Genomic DNA, 18,778 nt, shown 5'->3' with positions numbered 1-18,778 from the left:
ACACAGAATTGTTAATGACATTAATGATTGCAGCGAATTTTGCTGTGTGAAATATTCATTTAATATGTTGTTATTCCAGTGTTGTGCTCAGCAGAGATATGCTGCTCTGGGTATCCAGCTATCACCACCGTGGGCTTTACAGTATCACACCGTGTGATTATGCAATACAATTACATGTTTTGAAGCTATTAAGGAGAAGCTATCTTATGCCTGCATTAAAAAACCATAATGGCAGCCTATCAGAGTCTCCCAGAGTCTAAAATAGCAAATTACAAAAAATAATTGCTTTTCTTAAGCATCATCAGCTTTAAAAAATCCTGTAAATCCCTAAGTAAAGGTCTGTCCTTTTATCAAACACCTTCTTAAGGCCTTCATTACAAGGAGAAGCAGTTCAAGGATTTCTGTAGTATTGACTCAAGGGAAAGAGCCCCAAATATATCAAAATCGGGAACGTTTTGCCTGTTTCATATTCATAGTTTCTTCTTTCTGTGTGACTGATTTATTCTGCTGTGTGCCCCCAGGGTGTGCATTGTCCAAAATAAAGGCTGCCAAAAAAAAAAGGAGGATGGGGAGCAAGCGTTGGGGGGGAGTTTAACCGTTGTGCTTGAATGCTGAGACTCCTGTGCATCTTGCATCCTCATGTGTGAACTCACCTTATGGTGTTTCTTAACAAAAGCATACTGCCTAAATAACTAACTTCAGCACAATGCAAGACGTCGTGTCTGAAAATAGAAAGCTGCTATGAGACAGTTACTCCATGCTGTGAAATATGCTCTTTCCTGCTTCTGTATTGTCTTAAGTTGTACTTGTGCTGCTGCAGCATGTGCTCGCATTATAAAGCGCCGTGATTGTGTAGAACAAAGTACAAATGCATAGAAAGCAGAAAGCAAGTGCCCATGGTTATTTTAGCTTCTGGTTTTGCCTGAGAGAGTGGTTTGCTTTTCAGCAAGTTTTTTGCTCTCTGGCACGTATAGATGTAGGAAACAAAGGCAGCACAAATTGCTTGCACCATGTCAGCAAAGCCGGCTCTACAGAGTGGGCTCTCTATGTAGAGCACAATGCCCAAATTACAGAGGAGCAGACTGCAAGGCAGAAACTTGTAAGCCACTCCATGCAAATATGCAAGAGAAACAGCACACTTGACAAAAGGTGCAGCTCGGAAGGTCGCCTGCAAACTTTGCCCAGGTGTTGAGCAGTTCATTAGGGGTGCAGAGGGGCATCTCTCTGCCATGGGAAGCCATTGTTAAGCACCCTGACAGATGAGAGCAGACCCTTCTCTTGTCACAATAGCTGCTCAGACCAAGCAAGGCTCATTAAATATTCAGTTCCAGCCTCAAGCAGCTCATTAAGTCAGCAATGAGGAGTGACGCTGGTGTTGGAAAACCCTGCCTCAGTTAACATCACCATGCAGAGTCTCCTCGGATCTCTTCATGTTATTCTGCTCAGTACCTTTTCTGTGATGACCAGCTTGTGCTCTCTGCTTTGCATTAAATACAGGTAAAGAAAGTCAGGTGGATTTATGTTCTCCTATTCTTTATGGGCCTTTTCAGTGATGAGTCCTGGGGCCCAAGCAAAGTGTCTGTCGTGTTTTTCTGTAGTCATACAAGTTTGCAGGAGGAGGATGGGGTGAGGGTTGTGTGGCTCCAGTGTTATAATACAAACAGTAATGTTTGAAGGATAAGTTTTACAGCAGAACTTTTGTGACATGCACCAGTTACAGATGCTGTATTACCATCTGTCCACTGTTAAATAGCAGAAACTTTTACAGTAAGTGTATGTTGCCTGGAAATATTGTGTCTTAGGTGGATTTGGCTTAAGTTGTGTGCTGAATGATTCCTGTGCGCAGTTTCTGAACGATGTATTTGAAACCTGTTTTGCAACCACTGACTTCTGTGAGTATACTTTCATTTTCAGTGGTCAGAATAATATGCAGTGGCACTTATGGTGGGTGGATGTCAGCTGTCAATGAATTAGAGCACACCAATGTCTGGAATTAGGATTGGAACTGTTGAGAACTCAAATATGTGATCTACTGATGTTTTAAAACTGTAACATCTGTAAGTATGGAGCAGTAGTGGAAAAGCCAAATGTGCAAAATTTGGGGCTTTTTCATACCCTGAACCTTTTTTCTTCTTTTTTTTTCTCCTTTAACAGAAAGTGTTTTCAGACTGCCCATTTCTATGTGGAAGACAGCAGCTCACCCCGCGTGGTCCCCAATGAGAGTATTCCCATCATACCTATTCCAGGTAAGGTGGACTTAATCCCTATATTTTGGCTATTTTAAATCTTGTTTGGTTACACAAAGAAGAGGACATTGTACTTGTGATAAATTGTGTGTTAAAAAAAAATAAATGGTGGTATTGATGCTGCAGCATTTAATATAAGGTGCTTTGTAATGGGGCTGTGAGTACCAGCGTTGTACTTTTCCATAGGCATCTCTCCCATGTTGTTTTAATAGAAATTGCAGAATAACCTTTGTAAAATGTCAAAAGCACAAGCAACACTTCTTAAAAACATCAACACATCGCATCCAAAGTGAAACCAACTGCTCCTTTGGGGTGGGCTGGGGACAAGGAATGCACAGCTCCACTTCTCGCTTGAGATGTGGGCATTTGCCCCCCACTTTTGATGTGAGCTGAGGTGGTGTCTGTTGGGTCTCAGGGAAGAAAGCAAGACACAAAGATAAGCACACAGTCTCAAGTGAAGTTCAAAACCATCTGTTAATTTGGTATTAATCAAGTTATCAAAGGTCAAATTCTCCCCTCAACTATGTCGAGAGCGAGGCTGGTTGCAAGGTTTAGCACTGTATTCTATTAATGAGGTGTTTCCACTGGGAATTATTGAGGATTCAGCTCCCTTTAAGAAGTGATGAGAGAGAACAGCTCGGTGTTATAATGGCCTTTGCAGCCACTGACTTGTTTGATGTTGCTTAGTTTCATGCACAGGATTAACATACCCAAAATGTTGAATTGACCTCAACCTATCAGATGTTTGTACTTGTCACTTTAAGGTGGTGTTCTGAATTTCTTTGTCATATTCTGTAATTTACATGTCGGTGTGAGCACAGTGGAAGTTGTGCCTTCTGGAAGTACCTCCCTCTGTTTATTAACTGCTACCTGTACAGGTGGTCTATAATAAGGCTCAAAGTTAGTAGACGTAAATTCCAGCTATGCTGCCTTTTTCCAAAGGTCGGAGGCACTTCCTGAAAATATCTTGAGGCTCTCTCACACATTTCCTATGTTTGGTGATACAGAAGACTCCTATTTCCCCCGATGCTCTCCCTGCTAAATGATACTCTTCTCTGACATCAGTTGCTGCTCCTGCATAGGCCACCCACTGAAACTTCTTCAAGAAATTAAATAACAAAATTCTCCTTTGAACTAATTGCAACTGATGAATTGATAAGCCCTTGGAATTTTCTGGTGGTAGCTGCCAAAGCATGTGAGAAAGTGTTATTTTGCTACATGGATTGCAACATTAAGATATAAGTGGCGTTTTCTCAAAAGCATGTTTTTTGAAGTGATCTCGTTAGCTTGTGAAACCCTAGACAATGCATCCTTAAAAAAGATACTGGAATAGATCCCTGTGGAGCCATGCATGTACCACCTACAGTTTAGTGGACCAACTTCTACTCTCAGTTACGTGCAAGCAGCCTCGCTGGTGGCAATTCAGAGCAGTGTGCCTAAAGATGTCTGCAAACTGGCCAGGCCCTATCCACAGCGTGCAGGGAGCTGTAGCTGGTTGGGGTTGGCTCATCCTGGCCCATAAATGGGCCCAGACACCAGGCACAGTGATGTCCTGATACAGCTTGAGGGGTCTTGGAAGTGATGCTGGTGTCTCTGTTCTGCTCTGCGGACGTTGCTGGCATACTCAGAAGTTGTTTTCATTCTTATTTCTTTGCTACATTCTGTTCTTATTTAGACATACCCTCTGTTTCCTTGGATCTGTGAATTCTAAAGCACAACTCTAGAAGATACACAGCATAACTTTTCAGGTCCAAAATCTAAAAAAAGTCTTGGAATGGTTTTATTCATTATCTACTTCACTTCCCATGGCACACACGCTTGATTGTTGTGCATGAAGCCACATCACCCATAGGCATGTGGTTAGCTGTGCGAATTTGCTCTGAGACCCAAATCATTATCATTATTCGTAATTATCTGCACTACTTGATCTGGAGAAACATGGGACAAAGAAGATGTCATCAGCTGAGTCAACCACTGGATATTACAGCTGAGGAGTAAATGTAAACTCACACAAGCGTTGTGCCTGACTGACATATCTATAATCAGTGGCAGAATTCTGAACCATCCCTACAACCCAACTAAACAAAATTACTTCCCTATATACTTTTTCTTTGCCCAATGTACCCAGTCCATTTTGGCCGCATATACATCATCTTCGTATGGATACACACTTGGTCTGCGCATAATCTCCCTCAGCAAACCAGCTCCTGTTCCCATTTGTTTGTTTTTCCATTGGGCTGCATCTGCACTTGTTCCATTTTGGTAGAGTTGAATGGGAGTAGCAGCAGCATCGTAGCTGCAAAGCTGTATGTTTTACATGCTGCAAGACAAAAGACACCCTATCAGTCCTCCTTTGTTCTTATTGCAAGACTTGCTCCGTGCTTGCAGTGCAGAATTGTCCCTCTGTGTAACATAGATGGTAATAAGCACCAGTTCTTCTTTCATCCTCCCCCTGTCATTTGTTCAAAGCATTTCTGCACTGGTCTGTGCATTGTTCTGGAACGTGCTGTGGCTTTCCAGGTTCCTCTTCCAGCCCACAGGTACAACAGGCATTGTGGTTCTGCTGCCAGCAGGACTTGTCCTGAGATCGGTACAGAGATAGGTGAGGTCTGACACCAAGGCAAAGCTCAAAACTCCACATTAAAAAAAAAACAGTCCAGAGAAACACAGCTCGTAAAGAACAGAGCAGCTGGCCCATGCAGCTGGTTCATTCAGCATATTGTTCTGGATGTCTTTCACCATTTTTAATATAAGTAAAATGTCTCAGGTGTGATGCCAGTCCTTTCAGCCAGGTCTAGACTGCAAGACTCAGAAGCACTTCCCAGTGCTTGGATCACAATGCGCACTGCATTGCAGTAAATTAGGGCTGTTGTTTTGTTTTGCTTTGTTTTTCACTAGTATTTGAGCTTCTGATTTAGTATATTTAAAATAACTAGTGATAGAATCTGCAGGATAAACACTGTTATAATTCTTCAAGAGATATCTCACTTTACAAGGAAACTGCACCCAGCTGAGCCTTGGTGTCTCACTGTTTTTCACTAAGATGTGGCTGTCTCAAGGTGCATCCCAAGGCAGAGGAGCAGAGCTAGGGACTGTGACTGTGTGAGTCATCGTGCCAGGGGCTGCTGAGGTACAGAGGGACGTGCTGACTGAGGCTGAGGACTTGTTTCTCAAGGGCATAAAGTTTTTCTCTGAGCACAGAGGTAGTGCTCTTCAGCTGTTTAAGACTTTGCCTGCTTTCTGCTCCCTGTGGATTTATGTTCCAGCACCATATTGTGAGCTGTACCTATCTTCGGCTTCAATTAAATTCATGAATGCAGTATTGCAAACAGCCGTCCTCTGACGCCAGGAAAATATCAAGGTATTTTAAGGAACATTCACCTTCCTTTTTTCTCTGCCACCAGCTCTGCTCCTGTAGTGCTCAGAACAATTCCTGGTAGCGATCTAATAACGGTACTTGAAACGGAGGCTTCATGTGTTGACTGAATGACCCAAACACATTTTTATGGTGGCCATGTGGAATGTGAACAGATCCTTTTCAAAGAACTGTCATGCTGGACTGCAGAGAGCTCCAGAGTTGCACATCCACGTGCTTAAGCCTTAAATGCAATAAGTATATGTAATTAATGGCACAGCTGGGACCAGAGGATGGAAATGTGTGTGATTGAGTTGTGCTCCTTAGCAGGCAGTACTAAATAAGATCATGTTTAATGACTGTGCTAATGGAAAATTCTCATTGTTTCATTCTCTTTGATTGAAATTGGCTTTTTGCTTAAAGGGAAGAAGTGTATTGCTATTACATTTATAATTAATGATAGCCTAATCTAAGATTTGTACAAGCAGATTTAAACTGAGCTCTTATTTTGACACATATAAAATTTTATCATTAACATCTTTATATTCCTGACTGACACGTAGCTAATAGCATTGTAGCAGATAAAATCTTGAAGCAAGAGAGATGAATGTAGCTACAGTATTACACAGGTGATTCTTCATATTCTGCTTTTTCACGTGTCTCTCCTTTGCCAGAAATTTGCCCTTGTATTCATTTGACTTCATTATAACCAATAATTCGTAATGATCTTGCAGAAAAGGATTCTGTGTTCCTCTTTCAGAGTGTCCTGCCTCATCAGGACACTCAGGTGTGCTTACAGCTCCATGTCTTTCCACACTGAAAGACATTTTTATTAAAAACAATGCTTGATTAAACAAATAACTAAAAAATGTGATCATTAATGAGGATGAGTATCCCCCATAATCAACTCTCAGTATTTTATTATTTATCTTCATTTATCTAAATGACATTACTTTGATTATAAATATAGATTTATGACACTTTCAGCGGGTAGTTTGAGCTCCTACTGCTCTGCTTGCTGTATCCAACTGTATTGCTTTTCTAGTATGTGTGCAGGTACAAACTCCACAGAAAGCAAAGACCTTCTCAGTATTAAGAGTTTTTAAATGACTTAGTTGTATCATAAATCAACTAATACTCGTGTTATACAGATAAAACTGTTCTTATATTCCTGGCCTTTCTTTATACAGAAAGAGATGTGATCAGTCAGAAAAATGAGTTATTCCAAATGAAATATAATGGCTTCAGTTGCATCCTTATTTTAAATAGTAAAGCAAGGAAAGCCATTGTGCTGTGGAATTAAAGGCTCTGGCTGTATAAATGTGTGTAATTCAAGTGCATTAAATCTAAAATCCTTTGAAGAAAGTGGGGCACCTCCCATTTTTACGCATGGGATTACTTGTGGAGTCAAGTACTGGCGTGAGTTAGGGCACGAGCTGGCAGTGAAGTTGCCTGCTTAAACATTTCAATTTCAGCTTCCATCATTGCCAAAATCTGAAGCTGTTTGTGAAGTTTTTGGTCCCTGTAAATGTGCGCACTTCAGAGTCTGCTTATGATCTGTAGATGCAGAAGTCTTTTTCTAAGCCTCTCTCCAGGGGTGGACACCTGAGCTCACTGAATTTGATGGGACATTCTCAATAACCTTGGCCTCAGCTGGGGCTGAATTGCACCTAAGGGTGTGCTATTAATCTTTTTATTATTCTTTATGATCAGCTGCTTTTCTAGAGACACACCAGGTACAGACCTATTGGGGCTCTACATCCCGGTGTGTTGTGTGTACTCTGATATAGCTTGATATGGCTGCATGGATCCTATTTAGTTTGGGCACTCAGTGCCCCATTACTGGCTGTGGAAATGAATCTGCTGAATTGCACTCCATGTAGTTACTTCTGCAGTAGTGCATGTAAAGGCAAGCTTTTGCTATAGCTCTGCCAGCCTTCACTCCACCTAGTACATATGGAATGGCTGTTGAACTGTGGTGGAATAAGCTTCATGTTAAAGTAAGGCATAAGGTATAAGGAGTGTATTGGATTTAGTAGAGTGCATAAGATAATAGTTGAAAAAAACAAAAGCATTTTTGCACACTGTGAAAGACACGGGAGAATCTTCATACCAAAATGTATCAAATGTAAAGTCTTCAGAGAAACCCAAACTCCAAACTAGGCAAGGTAATATGAAGAAGAGCTTTGCTTCTGACCTTCTGGATTAATTCCTGACTCAAAACTGTCTATTCCACTCCAATACCCCTAAACCAACCAGTGAGCTCGCAGGCTATAAATGAGTCAAAGTGTCTCCTAGATCTTATTATGTGGAAATGCCATCTCTGATACAATATTCCATTTTTCTTTTGCAATTGGCTTCTAGTGCTTTGAGGCAGCTTATTAAGTGGGAGGTAGAGGAAAATCCTTCCTGGTAGGATTACTAATTGTCCAAACTTTAAATGTAACCCTGTCCTAACTTTATTGCTCCTTCATACTTCGGGCTTCTTTTGAAGGTGCCTGTCATCCAAAAAAAGTGTATTCATTCTGCACTGTCTGCTGCCACTTCTTAGAAAATGAGGTATAAGTGAAGGTTTTCCTCTTCCATGTTTTCTAAACAAACACCTTTTTTCTTGGCATTCTCCTTTTTAGCAGGGAATGAGATGCATTGTGCTCCCCTTGAGTTTTGTGGTTGCGATACTCCATTCAGATACGTGGATTTGCAAGTAAAGATGGAAATTCCACCCAAGTTTTCATTGTCTGAGATGGTACTGAAAAACAGCCCCGTCTATCAGCTTCAGTAGTATCTGATTGTAGATAATTTTATTATAAATTACATTGCTTATAATAATATTTTTATATATTTACATCTATATAAATCTATATAAATATAGTTATCTTAAAGTATTGAGACTTTTGCTCCTTTCCATTCTTTCTCTGCATAACACAAAGTCTGAGCATACTAGTAAGGTTCCAGATCTAGTTCATATTTTGTAATGATGTAAATCCAGAAACGTTTTACTTACACTGATACAACAGATTGCTAAATCCAAGCTAGAAAAAGCTGTAATTATGTGTGTGGTGTCAGAGGTGAAGGTATGTTATTAAAACATTTCCTTATTCTCTTTGAAGAATGTGTGGATCTTGCAAGATGTAAGCATCATACAGCCCATATCAGATGTCACTCTGGTTTCTGGATGGGAAAAAGTATATGATGCAAAAGGAAATAAACACAGAATATCCATTAAGGCTCCTAATTAGCCATTATAGGATTCCTTAATCTCTTCAATCAACTAAAAGAATTACAGTCATCAAAGTCTATTCTTCTTTTCATGTTGGAGGGGGGGAGGTTAACCTTTGGACTGAAGACAGTGCAAGGAAAAGCATATTCTCTGTGCATTTAGCTACATCTGTTGCTTTTCTTAGAGAAGGTCAAAGCTGTCTTCAGGTAACATCAGAGCAGATATCATTTCAGAGTACTGAGTACATTGGTAAGTATTTCACCAGAGGTCCAACAAACTGCCCACAAGTAAGCATGCACATATACCGCAGCTTGAATAATTAATGCTCCTGGCTGAGGGCTTGGTGTTGGAGGACACGAATAGAAAATTACAGGTCCAAATCAGCACTTTCCTTTTCTGCTGGTTAGTGTGATAGGCTCTGTCTTACAGCATCTTTCTTGCAACTAGAAGCAGGGACAAGATGGGCAAGCAACCAGGGGGCAGCCGTGTCCTGCCCAGCCATGAGTTGCCTGGCCTCTCACAGCTCCAGTCATCAGGCTTCTCCTGCCAGACCTTTCATGGTCAGCATGGCCACATTATCCCAGCAGTATAAAAGCTGGAAATCATAAGTGCTTATTGGGCATTTGTGGTTCTGATACTAATCTTCCAAAGATCAAACATCACATTTGTTTCAACATGGTTTTCCTGAGTTTGTGGGCAACTTCAGCAGCATAAGCTCTGCATCTCCCAGTGACCTCATATGTCAAGAGTATTTACTGTTTATTTGCTGTTTGTTTCCCATGTTATCAAATGGGGTAAGAAATGGCATTGAGTTATGGCTTCTGTGGGGAGTCAGAGTGTTTGCAGAAGAGAAAATGCAAGAGAGGAAAATGGGAGAAGAAAAATAAAGGATAGTGAACAGCAGAGAAGTGAATTAACAGTGGCTATAAAGGTGGAGAGATGCTGCCACCATGCAGCGATGACGATAAAGGAAAGGTAACCCTATTTTGCCATGGATCTCTGGTACAGACCCATCCTTGAAATTGGTGGGGATTCAATGGACTGGGGAGCGTGTTATCTCTGATGTATTTTTTGGCTCACAGATCACAATTAAAATTAAATTCTACCTTCTGCAAAATTAAATTGGACGCTCAAGTTTGCTACAGCGAATCCTTGATCTTGGTTGGTCTCAGCTGGGCTAGACTACTCAAGAAAAAATAATAAATATGGATCTTTTCTTGTGACAGTGTGTGAAATTGCTATCATCGCACAAGCTATTTTCAGGGAAATTTAGGATGTTACTTTTCAGGAGAGGAAAGATTGTTTTACAGGCACTTGCTATTGACTGCTGTTCGTATCGCTCATTCCATTCAAGTGTCTTGGCTTCAAAAATATTAATACAAATGTTGCTGTGAGATGGTGATATACTCAGTATTACACAAAATAAATGTTAGCACTTAAATATTGCTAAGTGCCAGCATTTCTACATTCTGCAGCTTTTCACTAAGATGAACATACACTTGTCAAATATTTTGAATTCTTTATTATTCAGCAAATGAGCATGTGGTTAATTAAAGTAGCATTACTACACCGGGAGGTGATCAGATTGCAAACATATCTTTAACAATTGGCTCGTGTAAATAAAATAGAGGAGAGCTGATTGAAATCTGAAAATGTCAATAGATGCGAAAAGCCACCCCAGAGCGCTACCTGATAAAATAAGAGTAAAGAAGTAATGACATGGTCAATATTAACTGCCATCAACTGGAGAGCAATCAGGTTGTCAGGGCTGGATCTATAAAATTCTTGCCAAAGTAGAACCTCATTTACACATACAGATCTTCATACCCTTTGCTAAGAAAAGCATATGTGACAGCTTAGGGGTTTCAGCTGCCAAAGATCTTTCACTCTGAATACAGTAAATGTCACATCTATTTATTTATCGTTAAATTTTGCTAAGTATCTGTAGAAATATTTGGATTTTTTCTATCATAATGTAGATGTTCAAAAGGAAAGGAATCCAGATTATAATGCAGCTGTAGTACCAAACCATATGGCTGCAAAATGAGAGCAAAAATACATCACTGAATTACTGGGAGTAAACATAAACTGGATGCAATCTTCAGAAGAATATTAAATGGGATACATAAATACCAGTGTGTTGCCATAAAATCATGCAGTCAGACAATGGTAGCCATCAGGCGATAGATTATTTCACATGCTGAAAGTAATCACAGTTGTATAGCAATTTACATTTCCTAAATGCCAGACTGAAAATATTAACTAATGAATCTTGGCAAGCACAGTGTTTCTACCAACTGCAGTGGTGGTTATAACAACATCTATGCCTTTTCTGAGAGAGAGAAAGAGAGAGAAATAAGGCAGCTGTCCTATATTCCAGATTTATTAGGATCTGTCCATGGGTATAGGTGCTAGTAATAGTCTTGTTTGTCTTTAGTTTGGGTCAAGCATCTAGCTTCTTTCTTTTGAGAAAATTTTGGTGGGTTATTTATCAGTGAATATGGGGTGAGCAAGAGCAAGTGGTCCAGTGGAAGACGTGTTCAGTGTTAAGAATAACACCTGACATGAGAGAAAGCTCAAATTAGCATGGGTGTCGTGTTCCTTGTTCTTCAGCTCAGAGACAATTTAATGCTAAATTCTCTCTTTTAATATACTTTTGTGTAAAAAGGAAAAAGTTACTAATTTCTCTGTTCCAGGAGAAAATTCTTCGTTTCTTCTCAGTCTGATAAAAACTTACTGGGTGTGATTATGATCTGTGCTTTCCTACACAGTCTACACTGTTCTTTTTATACAACGTGGAAGGAGAGAAGATGTCATAATTCCCTTCACAGCTACCTGCAAACTGTGTACAAGAACTAAACAATGCTTGAATTTCAATTGGCCTTTTTAAATAAGAATCACAGGGAATAGACTCAATATTCATATTTGCAGTGCTTAGAATTAGAAATATAATATGAATGTACATCAAAATTGTCCAGATTTATCAGGCTTTCTTATTACTGCATATTGAACTAGCTCTGCATCTGGGAACTCAGGTCTACATGTGTTCACTCAGTACTTTATTTTCCAAGTTTGCATCTGAGAGTTTTAGATATGAAACAACCCTGAATATCTCTTTCTTTCTACAGATGATATGGAAGCAATTCCTGTCAAGCAGTTTGTTAAACACATCAGTGAGTTGTATTCTAATAACCAGCATGGGTTCTCAGAAGACTTTGAGGTATGATTTAATGATCCACTAATGAAAATGTTGTTTTCCTAAAGTTAATTGTGTATTAATTGCAAGGGGCTGTGTGATATCTGTGTGATGTTGACATGTCAGGTAAATGCAATACTAAAATGCATCTGAAGAGAGAGGGAAGGACCAGTTTGTCACCAGGTATGAACAGTCTGGGACTGGATGTTTGCAGAAGGTTTCTCCACACCACAGAGAGAGGGTCTGAGGCAGACTTCTATTGCAATTAGTGCCTCTAAGGGCAACCATACTCGGTTTTTATTATATGCCTGCAACATGAAGATACAAGCAGTTGTTTTCAACTCCGTATTTCTCTTATAATGTACAGCTTATTTTAGTCCTGTTGGCCCAGAGTTTGCTTTATCGAGTCACACTGAGTAGGTACTTGGCCTTGGCCCAAAAGTAGCAAAACAGTAAGTCACTGTGAGAGAGAATAATACTGTTTGGTCTTCAGTGAAAGCCCCAAACTATGGCTCCATTTGCACTGTGTCAGTTTCTGGAGTCCTTCTTCCTCCACTGCTATGGGAGCAATTGGTTGTTTTGTTACAGTAAAACTGAAGATAAAGACTTCAGGACTTGCTTGTGAGTGTTCGCTTAATGTAACTGTTTTAAAATTTGCATCTTATTAGCTGTCTAGGACAGATTCTGACCTATAAACATGCTACAAATTGGAGGTAATTCCAAAGAAATGAAAGCAGTTTGCATTGACTGGGTTACCAAACCCATACTGCCAAAACGTGTTGAACATCACATAGTGTGAAGATGGACTGTGGTTGAGTACTAAGAATTCAGTGTTCTCTGCCCAGCTTTTAGACATCTCTTGCATTCAGTCTAATCACAGTCACAGCCAAACTTTGAGAAGTGTAGGAAACAGGAGGAGCCCCAGGAAATTGCATTGGAGCTATGGGTACTGGCTTCCCCATCAGCAAAAAAGAGGTGTGTTTGTTTGATGTATGTGAATTACATGGGCAGCTCTGCTTACAAACAAGGCAATGAAACAAAATAGGTGGCCTAATATCTACAGCTTCTTTACTTACTGCAGTAAAGACAGGACTGTATGTGGGAATTGTTTTTAATGGGATCATTTAAAACATTTATCGTCGCTGTTTGTTTACTGTCTATAAAGAGTGGCTGTTTTGTATGATGCCCAAAAACCATTGTGCAAGTTAGAAACATTTTGTATTCATGAGGAAAGCAAATGTGTAAGGTGTTAAAGTGATTTAGTTCAATTGACTGCTGGCTGGATGGCTGAGCAGGAATATTGAGGCATTTAACAATGTTGATGGTATTCAGGACAAACATTTATTCTCCAGAGAGTAGAATTTGATCAGGATGATCAAATGCAACTCACTCTTCTCAATTATTTATGAATTGTGACCCCAGTGCTATTCATCACAGCTGGGTTTTACACCATTTAATTATTCAAAATAATCACCAACACATTTGTAAACTTGGTCTGGCTTTAAGCTGGCTTTGCTTCAGCTGTCACAAAATCACTGCTATTAACAAATGTTGGACACCTTCCGCCCATGTTTTAGGGAAAGAAAACACTGCTGTAATTTTTCCCTTTCTCCCGGAGCCCCCTGCTGCGGGTGCAACACCAGAAATACCAGTTAGGAGACATGGCTTGAGCCAATTAGTCCTGTTCCTGGGAATGCGGGGTCCCCTCAGCAGGAACTTAAATCTCCATCTGCACTGCACACACCAAATTCTGTTCTCCCCACTGGCTCAAAATTTAGATCATCTCCTTTGAAGTCAGCGTAGCTGCATCAGTTGTGTTTTCTCTGTCACTGTGTTCTCTGCCTCCTAAAGACTAAACTAAATCTACAGTGAAGAGAGGGAGCAGGAACAAGAAGGTGGCTGTTTGTGATCAACCTCCCAGCTCCCTTTCATTGTTATGTTCTGCCCTGCAGACACTTCAGAGGCCACATTTTCTGCCTTAAAATTCACAGAGATGGGATGGAAGAGTGAAGCCAAAATTGTTCACAGACCCCGTGGGTGAAATGATGTCTGGTTTTTGGTGTGAATCTCTTCCTGTGTTTTTGGCTGTGTGTTGTGTGGAGTTCATTTTCAAATGAAGAAGGTGCCTGTAAAAGTAAATGTTATGAATGCTGCCTCCCTCCTCTTACAATGAGTGTAATTACAGCAAGATATTTCCTGAATGTGCTTAGGAAGCGTTTCATGTGCAGGGGAAAAAGGGCTGGGAACTCACAAATCTTGTGATGGAAAGTACATCCAATCTGTCTCCTTATTCCCTGTGGGTAACTGTAGTGCAGGTAGCCAACTTTCTTGTCGGGTGATAGCTGAGCTTTCCTCTATGCAAAGAGCTGCTGAGATTTCCTTTGAGTCCCATGAATTTTCAGTCTTTGATACAAGCCAGAAACATACAGCCCAATTTAATATTGAGCAACTTGAACTTTTGGAACTCAAGTCCACACAATCCGTGCTCATTTCTGATGTAAATCTTTGTATTTCAGCTTGGAATTTGTTCAACCTAAAGCTGAGAAAAGCTCAAGGAGTTTTTTTGGCTTGTTCCCAGGCAGCACCATCCCCTTTTGCCATGGCATATAGGGTGAGATGCCCTGTTTCACCAGGCAGCACTGGGGCAGGGTTTGGTGCCTCCTTCCCTGTGTGCACTGGGACAAGACTGAGCAGAGACTGAGAGGTGTAGCCAGGAATTTTCTTGGCATCATTATGTTTAATAGACTTTTATAGACCATTCTTCTGTAAATTTCTGTCTGCTTCTCGAACCCTTGTGGGCTCTTAGTGCCTAAAAGCACTGGTGCCCAGCTTCCCACAGCAGTGAATTCTACAATGTCTTCCTCTAGAAAGGATTTACTTTCGTTTTAACTCATGCCTGATAACATCTCTGTGTCTCCTAGTTTTTGCATTACAAAGTACATCCCTTTTCACATAAATGCTTTGTATGATTCTCTGTGCTTCAATGTATGATGCTTAATCATCATACTTGAAATCCAAAGTGATCTGTTGTTTGAGGAAGCCATTCTACGCTTAGGATGACTTCCTCACTCTGTACCTTTTTTCTTCCTTTACCTTATCCTTTCTGAGACTAAAACTATACACAGTGTGTAATGAGTGGATTCACTGCAGAGTTCTGCAGGAGCACAGTGATCTTTTCTCTTTGGTTTTCTATTACTTTCATCCTTCCTAACATACTATTTGTTTTTTAACAACTATTGAGCACTCAGCTGACACCTCTAGAAAACTATCAGCTGTGACCCCAAGGTCTCGTCACTGAATGGCAATAGCAAATTGAGAAGCTGTCAGTGTGTATATATAGTTAGGGTTGTTTTTCTCAAGTACATCACTTTGCATTTATCAACATTGAATTTCATTTGCCATTTTATCATTCAGTCACTCGGTATTGGGAGATCATTCTGCTTCCCTTGGAAAACAGCTTTTTCTGTTGTTTTTTTTTCTTCTTTAAATTATCCTGAATAATTTTGTATTATGAACACACTTTGTCTCCTTTGCAGTTCATTTATGAGTAGATTGGGTCCCTGTAAGGTCCCACTGGAGAAATGTGAACGCTGACGATTCCCAGGTGGTAACTACCTGTTCGTATACAAGAGGAATTTTCCTTCTGCTCCACAACAGATCAGTTTTTTAAGTAATGTTTTCTGAGAGGCCTTTTCAAAAACATTTCAGAAATCCATATATGTGACTCTCTTCTAGACCGTCCTTGCCTATGGGCTTCCTCAGGGACCCCTCCACAGTGTATTAGAGGCACTCACTAGCTCTGCTATTTATTATAGTGTCTGGCAGTTTTCCCCATAGACCAGTCAGACTTAGTAGGCTGTGGTGCCTGAAATCCCTTCTGATTCTCTTTTGCAAAACTTGTGTCACATTCGCCATCTTCTGTTCCCCTGATACTCAGTCTGATTACACAGGGCACGTGCCCTCCAAATTCTTGTATCAAAAAGAGTGCGAAGTGCCACCTCCCACAGTAAAGCTTTTCACTCCCTCCTCCTGGCCTGTTACTGGAAGAACACAGTAATTTCTTTTCATAGTCATGTCCTTTCACTCTGAGAATGGAACACTAAGCCAAGAAATCACCCTCCATCCCCAAAGCTAACTGTGAATTCTTCTAACATAATACCCTATTTGGATTTCTGAGGTCAGATGATTTTATTTACCTCCTCCCAAAATCTAAGTGAGTCGGTCAGCGCTGCAGCAGGAGCCATTAGAGTGGGTGAGTGCCGTCTCTGCAGACCTCTCTCCTGCCTGTGGTTGTCCGAGTGCAATGAATCATTGCCAATTTGGAGTCTGAACCGGCTCAGTGAACTCGGAGTCAGGCCGTCTAGCTCCCTCATCACATAACATGAAAATATCTTTATACTCCAGTGGCACCTTCTTCTAAATGTCTTAAGCATAAGAAAATAACATAAATCCATATCTTCAGTGATGGGGCAGGGATTTGCTGGTGTTGTTCTCACTGTTGTTGTGACTCAGGGCAGGGGTCGTTTGCTCTCTTTAACCAGTGACCTCGGAATGTTATTCTCTTGTGAAGGGCTGCATTGAAGACTGAGATAATGCTGCGCTTTGCACATTTCTTGAGACACTAAAAACACTGTGTAGTTATACTGGCATCCTTTACAGATTAGACACAGCATACATCAGACTCGTACTTATTACTGTATCTACACCAAGGAATTTGGCAGTAGAAAGATGCCATTTCAAATGTGAGCTGCTAGCAAACATTGCTGCACTGGGAAATGTTTTAGAAACCTGACCTAAAACTGCCATAATTAAAGGTATTCTCAGACTGTGCATTATTGCAGTTAAAGCAAAGGGAAGCGCAGCACTGTGCAGCTGGAGGATGAAGGACCCCTGCAGAGGAGGGCCTTCCTGGAGTCTACCTTATTGCCAGATCCAGACCAACAGGCTGGCATGAATTAAGAGATAAAGTTGAAGAGAAACAGCAAAAGAAGTTCAGATGTCATAGAATCATTTAGGTTGAAAAAGACCTTTATGATCACAAAGTCCAACCGTCAGCCTGACCTACCATTCACATCTCTAAACCATGTCCCTTAGTGCCACATCCACACACTTCTTCAATACCTCCTGGCTGCCTGTCACTCGTGATGTTCCCAAAAGTCTCTACGTAGAAGCCCCACTCAGAGGAGCCATAGCTACGCATGGGGAGTGCAAAGTCTTGGTCATATTCCCACCTCCATACATACAGAAGGACAGGATGCAGTTTGCAGCTGCTCCACCATCATCTGCTCTCACATCTGCAGGCAGCACCTGAACATACACCCCAGCAGCACACACACACCTCGGCGGTCTCAACTCACTCACACTTGCATCAATTTTTAACTCTTTATTCATGATTCCACTGCTGTTATTCCTGTGTTTGGTCCTTTTAGTTTATTTATTTTCCCTTCTGTCGAGGCTGTCCCCAGCTCACCTCTCTCTTGAGTGCCATCAGAGGGTTTTTACTAGTGCTAAATTATTGCAAAAATCTACACTGTTCCTGTGAGAGATCTTCAGATGCTGTTTGCTGTCTCTATTGGTGTGCCATCCTCATGTTTGCTGTGATAAAAGAAACAGCAAGAGCACTATCACAGAACTCTCTAATTTGGGATTAAAATAATAGATGAAAAATGATCTTAGGGGCGGATGAACGAACTGCTTTGGTGCTGAAAAATGCCAGAATTATATCAAAACGTAGCGATGGATCTTATCTAATTTAGCCCTTCAGATTAGGATCCTTCCTTTGTTCGTGACTCCTGCTCATTGCTATTCATAGGCTTTTACAGTTCAGCTCCTCCTAGGACATCTCCTTAATGAACTAATGAGAAACAACAGCAGCACTGCATAAGGCCAAATCAAGAGACCGAGTTCCTGCTCACTCACTGTGGCAAAAATTCCTGCTCAGAGCCTTATATTGCCAGCAAGATGCTGGAGCGGTTTGATTTTACACTTAAATGGAAATTCTTTGAAGTTTAGGAGAAACTAATCTTTAACTTGTTTCAGAGAGGCAATGAAAATGGGTCATTAAACCTGGGTGTATCAAATTCCAATTAGCATTAGCATGGACAATATAATTAAAAGGTAAATTAGCCATAATAGCATAGACTAGAACACTTTTTACAGTAACTAACAGTCAATTGAAACGATGTACTTTGGTTTCTTGGGTTGCCAATGATAAGTTGAAAGGACAGAATGAGATCCTTTATCCATTCATCTTTGGACAGTAATGTGTTCTGCAGAGTTAAACGTGAGGAGCAGCCTTTAGAATCACTACAAGAGACTAAGCAGGACTGAGGAAGCTGAAGAAAAGAGCCCAGAGCTGAAAAATTCCTTTGATATGAGAGGGTGAATAATGCACTTGGTGATAAGGGACACTGTGCTGCTCCAAGGTGCTAAAAGAAGTTATGTGCTAATTGCAGAAGGGTTTGTCAAGGCTGCAGTGAACAGGCTGGGATCAGACCTGACCTGGTGGTCTGCCTGCAGACTTAGGTTGGAGCAGTGGTATGACATGGGGATGTTTGACATGCAGGTGAATGTCTTGCCAGCCAAGCAGTGGCCAGCAGGAAGCTGGAGGATTTCCACCAGCCCCTTCTGTTTGGCCAGCCCCAGCACCCCAGTGCCTTCTTTGTGCTGTGGACTGGAGCAGGCAGGCAGAACGTGAAATGGCCTTTTATTGTTCTACACCGATGTTAAAAAAGACAAGGGAAAAGGAACAAGGAGGCACA

General features: G+C 40.9%; 1 protein-coding gene across 2 annotated transcripts in view; it reads left to right on the top strand.

Moving 5' to 3' along the window:
- PTPRG (protein tyrosine phosphatase receptor type G) overlaps window positions 1–18,778 on the top strand; it is a 367,775-nt gene that overhangs the window by 327,516 nt on the left and 21,481 nt on the right. For both annotated transcript variants that reach the window (XM_015875220.3, XM_085516326.1), the window contains 2 exons: window positions 2,155–2,246; window positions 11,950–12,041. In XM_015875220.3, coding sequence (XP_015730706.2) covers window positions 2,155–2,246; window positions 11,950–12,041 — 184 coding nt within the window. The remainder of the gene's footprint in view (window positions 1–2,154; window positions 2,247–11,949; window positions 12,042–18,778) is intronic.

The sequence above is a fragment of the Coturnix japonica genome, chromosome 15, assembly GCF_054131305.1.
Source record: "Coturnix japonica strain WE chromosome 15, WE-NBRP24, whole genome shotgun sequence".
NCBI lineage: Eukaryota > Metazoa > Chordata > Aves > Galliformes > Phasianidae > Coturnix > Coturnix japonica.
Note: the sequence above shows the minus strand (reverse complement) of the source record. Positions and strands in the feature narration are given on the sequence as shown.